The 14,612-nt window shown below is 53.0% G+C and overlaps 2 protein-coding genes across 2 annotated transcripts in view; one reads left to right on the forward strand and one right to left on the reverse strand.

Moving 5' to 3' along the window:
• LOC120406477 (C-type lectin domain family 4 member F-like) overlaps positions 1 to 12,214 on the reverse strand; it is a 331,059-nt gene extending 318,845 nt beyond the window's left edge. Inside the window, exons 1-2 of the mRNA XM_039541365.1 lie at positions 12,047 to 12,214; positions 7,071 to 7,224 (exon numbers count right to left, since the gene is read on the reverse strand). Coding sequence (XP_039397299.1) covers positions 7,071 to 7,131 — 61 coding nt within the window. The 5' untranslated portion in view covers positions 7,132 to 7,224; positions 12,047 to 12,214. The remainder of the gene's footprint in view (positions 1 to 7,070; positions 7,225 to 12,046) is intronic.
• The window catches only part of LOC120406480 (C-type lectin domain family 4 member F-like), a 218,224-nt gene that overhangs the window by 186,819 nt on the left and 16,793 nt on the right, over positions 1 to 14,612 (forward strand). The gene's annotated exons all lie outside the window — the stretch shown is intronic.

The following is a 14,612-nucleotide window of genomic DNA, read 5'->3' on the forward strand; positions in this document are numbered from 1 at the left end:
ACCCATCCCAGCGGGGGATGTTCCAGAGACTTAATCTGAACCTGCAGTTTACTCCAGCACTGCTGCAAGCCTGAACTAAGAACTTTGCCATTACTGTATGTAATTGATTGCATTTAACCAATTCTACCTCTCATCTCTACCTTTTTCCCTTTGTAAATAAACCTTTAGATTTTAGATTCTAAAGGATTGGCAACAGCGTGATTTGTGGGTAAGATCTGATGTGTATATTGACCTGGGTCTGGGGCTTGGTCCTTTGGGATCGAGGGAACCTTTTTCTTTTATTGGGGTGTTGGTTTTCATAACCATTTATCCCCAGGACGAGTGCACTGGTGGTGATACTGGGAGACTGGAGTGTCTAAGGAAATTGCTTGTGTGACTTGTGGTTAGCCAGTGGGGTGAGACCAAAGTCCTTTTGTCTGGCTGGTTTGGTTTGCCTTAGAGGTGGAAAAACCCCAGCCTAGGGCTGTAACTGCCCTGTTTAAGCAATTGGTCCTGATTTGGCACTCTCAGTTGGGTCCCGCCAGAATCGCTCTGTCACAGAAGGCGATTCCACCACCTCCCTAGGTAACCCATTCCAGTGCTTCACCACCCTCCTAGTGAAATACTGTTTCCTAATATCCAACCTAGACCTCCCCCACTGCAACTTCAGACCATTGCTCCTTGTTCTGTCCTCTGCCACCACTGAGAACAGTCTAGATCCATCTGTGATGAAGGGGAACTGCAAAAAACGGCTGCCCCAAAAGCAGAACTACGCGGCCTCAAAAAAAAAAAATGCCCAGCCCTGGTGCAGGCCCTTGGAAAGCTGCAGCTGTATCATTTGGGGCAGCGCTTTACTGTGTATACTGACCACTCTCCTCCGACGTGGCGGTGTCAAATGCAAAGGGCTGAGGCCAAGCTGCTGGGAACAGACACACCTGTTCAGAGGGTGGCCAAAGTCAAGCTGGGGGCTCTTAACCAAGAGAGCCCAAATTGCAGCCCTCCAAACTGGAGCGCTGGGAAAAGACCCAATCCCAGTTTAAACCCCAGGGCTATTGGGGTGGCAAAAGGGCCCTGGCTGCATGAACCTTCCCACATGCAGCCTGCAAGCGCCATCTAGCACAACAGACCCACGGGAGGGGGTGAAACTGGACTGTCCTGGTGCAACTCACCCCAAAGAATGGGAGAGATGCTGGGGCACCCATGGAAACGTTGCTGGGTTCAAACTTCCCCAGGTCACTGTCTAAAGTGACCTCGCTCAGTTCGGTCTCGAAGAGGGGAGAGATGTGACAAAATGGGGCTGTTCGTAATGTTTCCTCTGAATACTGTGTGGGTGCCTCCGTTTCTAACCGGACACTCTGTCAACTAGCAACTAAACCTGTTTTATTGGCTGGCTAACAGTCACGTCCAACGGAAAAGTGGGGGTGTGTGCAGGACCCTCTGGCTTCCCCAGAACCCTGCTGTCACCGAGTGTGGGGGAGTCCGGGCCCGGCACCCCCGGCTTCCTGCAATTCACCATGACTCTCAGCCAGCCAGTAAAGCAGAAGGTTTATTTGGATGACAGGAACAGAGTCCAAAACAGGTCTTGCCGGTACAGACAACAGGACCCCCTTAGTTAGGTCCATCTGTGGGCCCCAGGGAGGCCACAGCCCTGTTGGGAAGCCCAAGCCCCCTAGGGGCTCCCCTCCATTTCCCAGCCAGCTCCCAAACTGAAACTCCCCCCAGCCTCTCACTCAGCCTCTCCCCGGCTCCTCTCCCAGCCTCTGTCCTTTGTTCAGTGTCCATGGCAGAGGTGTCACCTGGCCTCCAACCCCCCTCCTGGGGTCTCAGGTATCTCCCTTCCCCAGTGCAGCAAGTCCCAGCCATAGGCGGCAGGTTTGTATAATTTTTGGTGGGGCCCAAAATGGTGGTGCCCCCCCGCTCCCGCCCTGTAAGCCGATATAAAATGAAGCTACAACGCGTCAGTGCCACAAGATTACAAGGGTCAATTAAAAGTGGAAAGTCAGAAGCAGCACTTGCCTACTTCAATATACAGTATTATATTTTGTTGCATCTGTTGTGATGAAGTGGGAATGTTCTTAATATTTTCTCTGAATACTGTGTGGGTGCCTCAGTTTCCCCTGCAAGATGCCAACTGAAGGTGTTGGGGACAAAGAGATCAGGTGGCCTCCTTGTCCAGAAGAGACACAGAGGCCAGAGGAGGGGGTGTCAGTTTGGAGCTGGCTGGGGAAATTGGGAGAGACCCAGAACTTGGTTCTGGGCTCCCCACCCCCCAAGATGGACCTGACAGAGGGGTTCTGTTTTCTGTACCAACAAGCTCTGTTTAAACTGTGTTCCCGTCATCTAATAAACCTTCTGTTTTACTGTCTGGCTGAGAGTCACATCTGACTGCGGAGTTGGGGTGCAGCGACCTCTGGTTGCCCCAGGACCAGCCTGGGCAGACTCACTTTGGAAAGTGCATGACGTGGAAGGGCATGCTGAATTCTCCGAGGTCAGACCCAGGAAGGTGTAAGCTTCTTGCCCTGGAGACAGTATGCTCCAAGAGAGGAGGCTCCCCCAGAGTCCTGACTGGCTTTGTATGGAGATGTTCTAAAGCATCACAGCATCCCCTTCCACACCGTGCACTTCCCAGAAGTCCGCACAGGCACTGACACTCCCTCCTCCGGCCTTTGTCTCTTTTCCAGGCATTAGGAGGCCACCTGATCTCTCTGTTCTCCAACACCTTCAGTTGGCACCTTGCAGGGGAAACTGATTTGGGAGAAATGAAGTAAAAGCTGCCCAAACCGAGCTTGAGCACTCCTGAATTTTGAGGTGTTCAAATCTGGAAGGCAGGTGCTGAGGGTGGGAGAGGGCTGTGGGCTCCATGGGGGAGCATGGCAGCAACTGTCTGGAGCTGAATGGAGCCAGATACGCTGGTCTGAGTGGCACAGTAAGCGGTTTGGGGGTTGGAGAAGAGGTAGGGAGTTCCGGGGGGCAGTCAAGGGACAAGGAGCAGGGGGAGTTGGATGGGGCAGAGGTTCGAAGGGGCAGTCAGGGGACAGGCAGCAATTGGATAGGCATGGGAGTCTAAGAGGTTTATCAGGGACAGGTAGGGGTGCGGTCCTGGGGGAAGTTGGGTGGGGTCTCAGGAGGGGGCAGTTGGGGACAAGGAGAAGGGAGGCTTAGATAGGAGCTGAGGTCCCAAGGGGCAGGGGTCTCGGGAGGGGGTAATCGGGGAACAAGGACCAGTGGGGCTTAGATAGGGGGTGGAGGTTCTGGGGGGCAGTTGCGGCAGGGGTCTGGGGAGGGGGCAATCAGCGGGATTCAAAGGGCTCTGGGCTGCTGGCAGCCGCGGGGATCCCAGAGCCTTTTAAATCCCAGCCGCGGCCGGGAACCAGAGAGCTCTGCACTGCCCGCTGCGGCGGGGAGCCCAGAACCCTTTAAATCTCAGCCGCGGCTGGGATTTAAAGGGATCAGGGCAGCCTGCAACCGCGGGGAGCCCGCAGCCCTTAAAAACTCAGCTGCGGCAGGGATTTAAAGGGCTCTGGGCTGCCTGCAACCGCGGGGAGCCCAGAGCCTTTTAAATCCCAGCCGCGGCCGGGAATCAGAGGGCTCTGGGCCAGGGCCGCCCAGCGGGGGGGGGGCAAAGGGGGCAATTTGCCCCGGGCCCCGGCCTCCACAAGGGCCCCCAAGAGAAGACCGGAGGCTCCCGCCTCCGCCCCTCTCCGGGAGCCTCGGCGCATCAAGCGCCGAGACTCCGGCCGAGCCCCTGAGCCCCGTCCCGCTCAGAGCGCCGTGGGAAGGGGGCGGGGCAGCTGCCTCCGCTCGGCTTGGAGCTCACAGCCCCGCCTCACCACGCGGCTCTGAGCGGGACGGAGCTCAGGCCCTGCCGGCGACGCGCCGGTAAGAGACCAGGGCCGGGAGAAGCCGGCCGGGAGAAGCGGGGCTGGGCGGGGGGGAGAAGCGGCGGCCGGGATGGGCGGGGGAAGAAGCGGGACCCGGGATGGGCGGGGGAGAAGCGGGACCCGCCGCCATCGGGCGCAGCCCGGCCTCGGCGGTAATTCGGTGGCGGGGGCTCCCGCCGCTGGTCTCGGGCACTTTGGTGGCGGGTCCCGAACGGAAGGGCCCCACCGCCAAGACCCCGGGCCCCGGAATCCTCTGGCGGCCTGCTCTGGGCTCCCGCACGCGGGCAGCCCAGAGCCTTTTAAATCCCAGCCGCGCCAGGAATCAGAGGGCTCTGGGCTGCCTGCAACCGCGGGAGCCCAGAGCCTTTAAATCCCAGTCGCAGCCGGGAATCAGAGGGCTCTGGGCTTCCCGCTGCGGCGGGGAGCCAAGAGCCCTATAAATCACAGCCGCGGCTGGGATTTAAAGGTCTCTGGGCTTCCGGCAACCGCGGGGAGCCCCGAGCGCTTTAAATTCCAGCCGCGGCCGGGGATCAGAGGGCTCTGGGCTGCCTGCTGCGCGGGCAGCCCAGAGCCTTTAAATCCCAGCAGCCGCCGGGAATCAGAGGGCTCTGGGCTGCCTGCAACCGCGGGAGCCCAGAGCCTTTAAATCCCAGCTGCGGCCGGGAATCAGAGGGCTCTGGGCTCCCATGGCGGCAGGCAGCCCAGAGCCCTCTGATTCCTGCCACGGCTGGGATTTAAAAGGCTCTGGGCTGCCGGCAGCGCACAGCAGGGGAGAAACCTAGCTCCAAATATTGCTGGAGCAGAGCCCCTGTCTGTGAATATTCCTGGGGCTAAAGCCCCAGGAGCCCATATAAGTCGGCGCCCATGGGCACAGCACAACTCCCTGCACCCTTCCCAGGTCAATAGTCCTCTCAGCATTCACATCACACAGCCGAACATTCCCACTTCCTCACACCTGCCTGGACAGACTTGCGTGGGAAGCGCACAAAGGGGCATATGCGACATGCTCCCAGAAGAGACCCAGGAGGTGAAGCCGTGTGAGCTTCTTGCCCTGCAGACAGTCTGCTCCATGGGAGAGGAGGCTCCCCAATGTCCTGACTGGCTTTGTGGGGAGCAGTTCCAGAGCATCGCCCGGGGACTCCGTAACACCGTCCTCTTTGGAACCCCCTTTCAGGGAGTTGAAGGCTGCTTTCAAATCCCCCCTCACTCTTTTCTTCTGCAGACTAAACAATCCCAGCTCCCTCAGCCTCTCCTCATAAGTCATGTGCTCCAGCCCCCTAATCATTTTTGTTGCCCTCCGCTGGACTCTTTCCAATTTTTCCACATCCTTCTTGTAGTGTGGGGCCCAAAACTGGACACAGTGCTCCAGATGAGGCCTCACCAATGTCGAATAGAGGGGTATGATCACGTCCTCGATCTGCTGGCAATGCCCCTACTTATACAGCCCAAAATGCCGTTAGCCTTCTTGGAAACAAGGGCACGAGGGCACACTGCTGACTCATATCCAGCTTTTCCTTTGTCGCAGCAGAGAGCCTAGCTGAGCTTGGTGCTTAGCTGCAGCTGCCTACTGAACCTCACATCCTCACCCGAACCCTCCACTTCCGTCAGCCCCATCTCCCTGCCTGTCTCCTGACCCTTCCGGGCATCTTTCATGTGTTCAAATCCAGAACAGCTGCCACATGGCATCTGGATGGCACTGAAACCAAAGTGGATAAATAGGCCCTTGTTCAGCTGATACCTGTACAACGAAACATGAGAACGGCCAGACTGGGTCAGACCAAATGTCCATTGAGCCCAGTGTCGTGTCTGCCGACAGTGACCAGTGCCAGGTGCTCCAGAGGGAATGAACAGAACAAGGCAATTATCGAGTGATCCATTCCCAGTCGCCCATTCCCAGCTTCTGGCAAAGAGGTTAAGGACACCATCCCTGCCCATCCTGGCTAACAGCCATTGATGGACCTATCGGCCATGAACTTATGTAGGTCTTCTTTGAACTCTGTTATGGTCTTGGCCTTCACAATATCCTCTGGCAAGGAGTTCCACAGGTTGACTGTGCATTTTGTGAAGAAATACTTCTTTTTGTTTGTTTTAAACCTGCTGTCTATTAATTTCATTTGGTGGCCCCTAGTTCTTTTGTTATGTGAAGGAGTAAAGAACACTTCTGTATGTACTTTCTCCACACCAGTCATGATTTTAAAAATCTCAGGCATATCCCCCCTTAGTCGTTTTCCAATTTCAATATATATTTTTTGAGATGGGGCGGCCACATCTGCACGCTGTATTCAAGATGTGGGCGTACTATTGATTTATATAGAGGCAATATGATATTTTCTGTCCCTTTCTTAATGATGCCGAACATTCTGTTCGCTTTTTTGAAGCAGCTGCACATTGAGTGGATGTTTTCAGAGAACTGTCCACAATGACTCCAAGATCCCTCTCTTGAGTGGAAACAGCTAATTTAGACACCATCGTGTTATAAGTATAGTTGGGATTATGTTTTCCAATGTGCGTTACTTTGCATTTATCAACATTGAATTTCATCTGCCATTTTGTTTCCCAGTCATCCAGCGAAAGCCCTGAGAGGGGCCCCTTGTGCTGGGAGTTTTAGGAAAACAGCCTGGTCCTTATCTCAGAACTTGCTCCATTTATTCCTTGTCCCCCGTCCCTGAGCCCTGGGGAAAACCCTTCTCTGCTAACACAGCTACATCTCCCTGCCCCTGCTCACGGTTAGACGCGTGTGCTCGGGCAGGGAAGGGGCAGAGGGTAAGGAAAGGAGGTGTCACTGTGAAATGGGGGGATGAGAGGGAGCTGGTCCCCAGAGATGGGGGCTGTGAGGATTCGACCCTGGTGATCTCCTCCTGGGAGAGGCTGATGGTGGCAGTGAGCTGGGGAGGGGGAGCCTGGCTGGCTTTTATGGCCAGCCCATGGCACTGCGCTGCCCGGCAGGAGGCTGGGATGCCGTGCAGGGACTCCCATCTCTCCCCCTGTGCCCTTCTCCCGCTGGGGACTGGCAGGGGAGAGAACGCACTGGGAAGCACTGACCGAGCACCCTCGCCCACTGCCCGTGGTGCTGTCTGGCCAGCACAAGGCTGAGCTCTGGGGACGTGGTCAGTGGAGCAAGCGATCGCTGCCCAGGATGCTCTGCAGAGACCACAAAGCCAAGGAGAGGCCAGCGGGAGTCCAGGGTCCGGTGCAGCCTCTTGTGCTTACCTTTGGGCTGGCGAGCAGCTTCCATCATCTCCATGTTCTCATAGATACCCTCATCCGCCATTGTCCTGCCTTCGTGCTGAGCCGAGCCCCTGATCACTGGCCTGTGGGTCCTTTCAGCAGCCTGCTGGGTTAGAGCCACCCTCTGACAGCAGCCCTGGCCCAGAAATAGAAATGGGATGTGATGCCTGGCGGTTGGATGAGGGAAGGAGGGGTAGTGAGAGGTGTGGAGATGAGAGATGGTTGCACGGGGGAGGGAGGCGGAGAGGGAGGGCAAATAGGGGGAGACACGGGTGGATGGGGGAAGGAGGCGTGAGGGAAGAGGAAGACAGCACTCTGTCGGCAGCACCTGGCCATACGTGCTGGATCTAGGGGGGCTGCCGCACACTCTGGCTGGAAGCGGTTTCCATCACATGCAGGGTTACAGTTCGGTTCAGTGGCTCTCAGCACCCCACTATTCACATTGTTCCAGCCCCCTGGGCCCAGCCTTTCATGGCCCCCTCTTGCGGGTGGGGCTCTGGCCAGAGCGTAAAGGCATCATCCCCATGCGCGGCGCGTGCGATTGGCTGTCGGAGGCCGTGCAGCGGAGGGGCTGGGCCTGGGGCAGCCTGGGCCCTCTCCCCTCCTGGGATACCCCCAGCTCTGCCCCAGCCATGGCATCCTGCTCTGTGTCCTGGGCCCGCTTGTGTTGTGGGCCTTCAGCATCATCCCGCTGAAGCACGGTGAGGGGCAGGCTGAGGGCAGTGTGGGGCCAGGCCTGTGTCCTGCTCCTTGCCTCCGGACCATGTCCCCTCCCCCCTGACCGTGGCGCCCTGGGCAGTCACCCGCCCCAAAGGCCGGCCCTATCCTATGGGCATCCACGACTGTCCAAATCTGCATCTTTTTCCTACGTGTGACCATCCACGGGTGGGAGTTCTGCTGTCCAAAGGGACAGACCCTGCTCACTGCTCCGGCGGTAACATGGGATGAGAGGGGGCACGTGTGGAATCAAAGGTTAGTGTGTTACACAAGCATCCTGGTGAGTACGAGCAGCACTGGTACAAGCAGCCAAGTGGGCACATGCCCAGCGATACACAAACGTTGGTGGCTGAACGCCGACATGACTTTGTAGCGTAGACACGGCCTCGGTCCCCATCTCTGGGGCTGTACAGGAGGTTTCCAGGAAGGACAAGCAGCCTTGCTGGCTTTTTCCTCTCCACTGATGACTCCCAGTTTGTCGAGTTTTGCTGGGAAACTTCCCCAGCCAGGCTGAGTTCGCCCTCCAGCTCCCTAGGTGAGACCAGTCCCCACATGCTCAGCTCTGCTCTGGCTGCTAGGCCAGGGCTGCTGCCTGCTGGGGGCGTGTCTGGACGCTGGGCTAGGAGACGACAGTTTGGAGTTTAGTGTAGTTGTGTAACCTGCACCTTGAGCCCTGCACCCCTTTGTGGGGAGGGGAAATCCTGGGACCGACGCAGCCTGACTCCTGCCTGAGGAGGATCCCGGCCAGCAGAGACCAGCCCCTCTGCAGTGACCGAGGAGTCCAGAGTCAGCTCTGACCCTGAGGATCATTCATGGAGTTTGTGAGGCCATCAGGGAATTTATTTTGGGGACCCCCTACTCCCTGAACTGTGTCCTCAAGCCAGGGAGTGACGGTTTGGGGATTTTATAACCTGCTGCTTATTAAACCTGTGGAAGGACTTACCACCTCCTCCCACTTGTGAGTCCATTGGGTTGTACTGAACCCAGCCAGCCACACGGCTAAACCACTGCAGAGACGACCTTGTGGTCATAGGTCATCAAAGGCCCCAACAAAGTACGGTACCGACGGGACACTGATCTTACATTTCATACATCAGGTCCCGTGACGTGACTGGGGAAAGTCACGGGTATTAGTAGTGTTTTACCCTGTTATGGTATGTTTGTCTCCTGTTTAATACAATTACTGTGTTGAATACATTCTATGTGTTTGTGTTGTTTCTTGGGAGTCTCCAACGATCTGGCAAGTAAGTGGGAGTTCCCCTGTGGTAAGAATTTTCCACCCAAGCTGCCCTGGTGACCCTGCCAGGAAGGAGCGAGGGGGGTGGAGGCACCGCCAAATAAATTCCTAGGGGAAAATAAAGAAGATTCACCCTGCTGAGGGGGTGGCGGGATCCAGGAGAACCCAGACCTGTCCATCAACTCCTGTAAGCCAACTGGCATTAAAGAAGGTGACCAGGTGGAGTGGGGGCGCTACATGGGAATAGCTGCTGGCCGGACGGGGCTTTGGGCTGGTGTTTGCTGAGGAGATTCTGAGGTGCTGGGTGGGGACGGAGAGGCCGCCATTCTCCTCAGGCCCTGGAGAGTCCAGAGGGAGGACACATACGTTTGGAGCCCCCCCCCACCCCCAGAGACTGGGACATGATCAGTGTGAGGTCAGAGGGGAATACTCGGAAGGTGTGGCCCAAACTCCACACATGAGTGTTGTGTTGTTACCTTGCACTGAAGTACATGTAACAGCAACAGCACCGGGAGTCTCTGTAAGGAATCCCACAGATTTACTGCCGGACCGCGCTGCTGAGGGGACTGAAAAGTGTCCCGCATACTGTCTGCGAGGGGCTGTGTGTGTGTTAAACGTTCGCTCACTATGAAATTGTCTGGGACTCTGAGCTGACTGGCAGCTGTCGTTAACCCCTACAGGCAGGGGCTGGTACCGTAGCTCTGAGCTTCAATTCTGTGCAATACGTTTATTTTTTGAAGCCCTGAAAAGACAGAGCTCAGGCCTGCGCTTCTGCAGGGAATTGTGCTGAGGGGCAGGGAAGGGGGGTGTCACGGTTACACATAATTCTGCCTCCGCCTCCCCCAGCCCATTGCATCTCTGTGCCCTGCTGCAGCATCACAATTGGTCCAGCACGGCCTGACTCCTGGCAACGGCTTCCCCCTCACCTGCCAGGTGGGTCGTGTCAGGGGCGGGCTGGCCCTTTTAAGGGATTTGGACTCAGCCCTTTCAGTGTGCAGTTAGCCCCCACCTCACGTGATGGGTTTGGGATGCTGGCTGGATCAGACATCACGTGATGGTAGCCTGGGGTAGGGGCAGGGCTGCTTGTAAAATGGAGCCTCTGTCTCACAGAGGGGAGACAAGGGGCTCAGAAAGACATAGGGGGCTGGTGGGAGAGGCCCAGAACCTTGCAAGGGGCTGGTGGAGCTCCCTCACTCAGAGAGAGCTGGTGCCTGGTGCCCTGATAGACGGGGAAAGGGCAGAAAGAGACCTGTGGAGGATCCAGAGGGGATCCTGGGAGCACCTTCCCCCACACCAGCCAGAGGGAAAGGCCTGGCTGGAGCTACCTGAGTGAGGGCCAGGAGCCAACCCTTAAGGCCTGGTCGTCACTGCAGAAGAGGGACATTCAGAGATTCATAAAACCATCAAGTTAGAAGGGGCCACAAGGGTCGTCTAGTCTAACCCCTGTCAGGCTGCCAGGTTTGCTGTGTCTAAACCATCCCAGACAGTCAGAGAGCCTGTGAAACCCCCCAGTGAAGGAGCTTCCGCAACCTCTCTAGGCATCTGTTCCATTAACCTCCTGTTCTTACAGTGAGGAAGTTTGTCGTGAGATTTAATCTCGATCTGCTGGGCTGTAGTTTGAACCCATCGCCCGTCGTCCTGCCGTCTGTGGCAAAAGAGAACAACTTTTCTCCATCTTTCTTATGTCAATCTTTCAAGTGTTTGAAGCCTGCTGTCATATCCCCCCTTAGTCTCCTCTTTTCCAAACCAAAATACCCAGTTCCTTCAGTCTTTGCTCAGACACCTTGCATTGCATTCCATCCCTCTGGCCATCTGTGTCCACCTCGGGATACTCTCCAGTTTCTCTACATCCTTTCTATACATTGGTGACCAGAACTGGACACAGTTCTCCAGCTGAGGCCTACCCAGCACTGAGTAGAGTGTTACTGTCACCTCCTGTGACTTGCATGCGAGGCCTCTGTTACTGCAACCTAAAACTGCATTTGCTTTTTCTGCAACAGCATCACATTGCTGACTCATGTTGAGGTTGGTATCCACCAACCCAGATCCTTCTCAGCAGTGCTGCTGCCAAACCAGCTTCCCCCCATTCTGTATTTGTTCATTTGGTTGTTCTTCCCTATGTGCAGCACCTTACGTTTGTCTTTGTTGAATTTCATGTTGTTGTCTATAGCCCAGTTCTCCAACTTAGCAAGATCCCTCTGAATTTTAGCTTTATCCTCCAAAGTGTTGTAACCCTTCCCTCCTAGCCTTGTGTCATCTGCAGACTCGATCCGTGTGCTCTCCATACCTACACTCAGTGTACGGGGAGATTTTGGCAAACCAGTGAAGTGCCTGAAACCAGTCTGGCTTAGTGCTAAAAGCAGGCCGTAAAGTGGTCATGCAGCAGGCTTAGCTTGACCAAGGTAGGAGGGGAGGGGGTTCTGGGTGATACAGAAAGGGCAGCTTGACCCCATGTCCTTCCTGAGAAGAATTGTGTTGAAGTTGCTGATGCATGCATATTAGAGGAGCAGGATGTGCCCTCAGGAACGTGTCTGACAGGGTCTCAAGGCTTCAAACTCTGGGAAAAACCCACACCTGGTTATTCCATAATTAGAAGGAAGCCTCTTGCTGTACCATTGAAATTGCTTGCAGAACAAGTTTTCTTTAAGGGACGTGTCATTGTATTATAAATAAGGGTGAAAAGTTTGAGGTAGTGGGACTCTTTGTGATGTCCTGTTTGTGCCAGCCATCTAGCAGTCGGACAGTCACATCTCCCCTGATTTATTTACTGACACCACCTCGCACAGAGTAAACGTTACCAAGAGCTTTCAGTTGAAAGAATCCCGGGTAACACCAGGTCATTACTGAAGTTGTTAAACAACACTGGATCTAGAACTTGAGTTAACAAACTTGAGGTAAAATCCTAGTGAAGAAAAGGCGGTGTGTAGTTTTCATATGAGTTGTTAGCAGGTCAAGTTAAAGCCTGTGGAGGTGCCTAATAACTAATGTGACAAATATGACCTACCTTGTCTCCATGAGGTTTTAGCTTGAGTTAAGGGCAAACCTTTCTTCCCATCCAGATGAGACCATCCAGAGCTCAGGAGCGCTGCAGGGGACTGCTTAGCATGGCGAGAAAGACTTTCAGTTAATATTAGAATCTTTTGGTTAAAACCAAATGACAAAATCTCCTGCCACACAGAGTACAAAGAGATCCCGAATGCATGTTATCTTGAGGTTAACACTAGGCTGGGGCGGAACTTGGTTTTAACAGGAACCCCCCCTTTCCTCCTCTAAAAATATTTCTCACGTTGGCTGAGGATGGAAGCTATCTTAGAAAAACCTCCCGATGCAGCAGGGCTGGGTTCTGCCCTGCTAATCCACACTGGGTTATACCTTCCTCCACAAGCAGCCTCACTCATTTGAAGGGGACCAGCTGCAAATTAAAGGATTTTTCATACTGAGTAAAATTGGCAGAATCTCACCCTCTGGCTTGGTCTACACTATAGAGTTAGACACTGTGGGTTTCAAAGTTAAAATCAAAGCCATGAGAGTGTCATTTTGGAGGAAAATAAGTAAGTGTGAGCAATCGCCACCATAGTGATATAACTTTTCAAAGTCACTAGCATGTTCATCAATTATTTTCTTTAACTCTATTGGCAGCTGTTGATTTAAACCATCTTGTACAAGTGACTTCGCCACACTAATTAACCACTGCTGAGCCTCGATGCACGAAGAGCTTCTGAGAGATTTGATTGCAAAATGCTCAGAGCACCCAATATTTGGAAGTGGTTTTGCTGCTGCATCTCAAGCCAGTGTTGAAGAATAGTCACTATGTCAAATGTTATTGATTCCAGGCTTTGGAATGCCGGAGTGAGAGGTTCTGAGAGGGGGGCTGCATCAAGGCCCAATTCTCCTAGACATTTAGCCTATATTGCTGATGCACAGCATTAAGTTCCCCCAAACTAGCTCCCATTCTGCCTAATAAGATTGCTCCCAAATCTCGCTTCTTCCTCTTGATTACTGAAGAAGTTGGAGGCAACACTCCCTTTAGCCACACTCTCCCCCACAAAAGCAGCAGACAGATATAATGGGCACAAGGGGCACACAGTGTGGCAATAGATAATTGAGTTGGCATGATTGTTTTACAGAGTATTGCAGATTTATCATTAGACTTCTAGTTATATCCTTCTTTACCACAAATGGTCCTACTTGGTACCTGGAGGGTAATGTCATTACTTGCATCTTTCCCAACCCTAAGTTCGAAAGGAGCTTCAAATGTGCATTCTCCGTAATGGTTCAGGGAAAAATTCAATGTCAATGTATTAGAACATAACGTAGCAAACTGAATATTAACATCTTCAACTGGACAAAATTTATATTTAATTTACTCTGTCTTGGAAATATCATAGTTAAACTCATGGTAAGTACAATTCAAGTTCAGCACCATGACATCATGATTAGGCCATTTTACATGGATATTCCCAGATTTTATCAGAGCATCTTGATGATGCATTATGAGAGACAAAGATATTTCTCCAGGTGATACCACAGATGGGGATATGACATTTAATAAAGTGCATCTAGTGAGGTCCCTAGAACAGTTAGAAAATTTTTTTGGGGAGACCTGCCATACACATTCTGGGAGAGATGAGTGTATAGGGCCAAACCCCTGGGTTGAATTCTGCAGATTTTTGGTGACAGCTGGACAGCAAATCCCTTTGATTTACATGCAGATAACGTGGCCCATTCGTTTTCCTCATCTCTTATTTCTCTTCCAAATCGCATCCCTTTTCTTAGCCCTATGCCTCTGTCTTCTTGGACTTGCTGGAGCTCTCCATCCACATATGCAATCCCAATGCAAGGCGTCAGAGCAAAGACTGAGGGAAATGGGCACGTTTGGTTAGGAAAAGAGGAGATTAAGGGAGGATCTGACAGCAGTCTTCAAACATTTGAAAGGTTCCTCCCATGCTGAACTCTGGAGTACAGATGTGGGGACCGCATGAAAGACCCGTAAGTTTATATTTCACCAGCTTAGATTAAAAACTTCCTCAAGGCACAAATTCCTTTCCTTGTCCTTGGATGGTATTGCTGCCACCCCCAAGTGATTTAAACAAATATTCAGGGAGGGACCACGTGGAGCCCTATCCCCAAATATCCCCCAAGCCCCTTCAGCCCCTCTCCTGCGGGGCTTGAGAATAATATACCAACCAATCGGTTAAGAAAGTGAGCACAGACCAACCGCTATGGAGTTTAGGACACTAAAAATTAATTAGGTCCTTAAAAGAAGAATTTTATTTAAAAAAAACCAAAAGAATAATACCTGCAAAAATCAGGATGGAAGGAACTTTTTACAGGGTAATAAAAAGATTTAAAACACAGAAAATTCCCCTCTAGGCTCAAGTTCAAAGTTACAAAACAAACAAACAAACAAAAAAAAACAGGAATAAACCTCCCTCTTAGTACTGGGAAAATTCACAAGCTAAAAGAAAAGATAATCTAACACATTTCCTTGCTATTACTTACAATTTCTGTAACTGTAGATGTATCATGTCAAGATCTTTTTAGGAGCTGGTTTACCTGCTTGGTCTCTG

Source organism: Mauremys reevesii, linkage group 5 (assembly GCF_016161935.1).
Source record: "Mauremys reevesii isolate NIE-2019 linkage group 5, ASM1616193v1, whole genome shotgun sequence".
Classification (NCBI taxonomy): domain Eukaryota; kingdom Metazoa; phylum Chordata; order Testudines; family Geoemydidae; genus Mauremys; species Mauremys reevesii.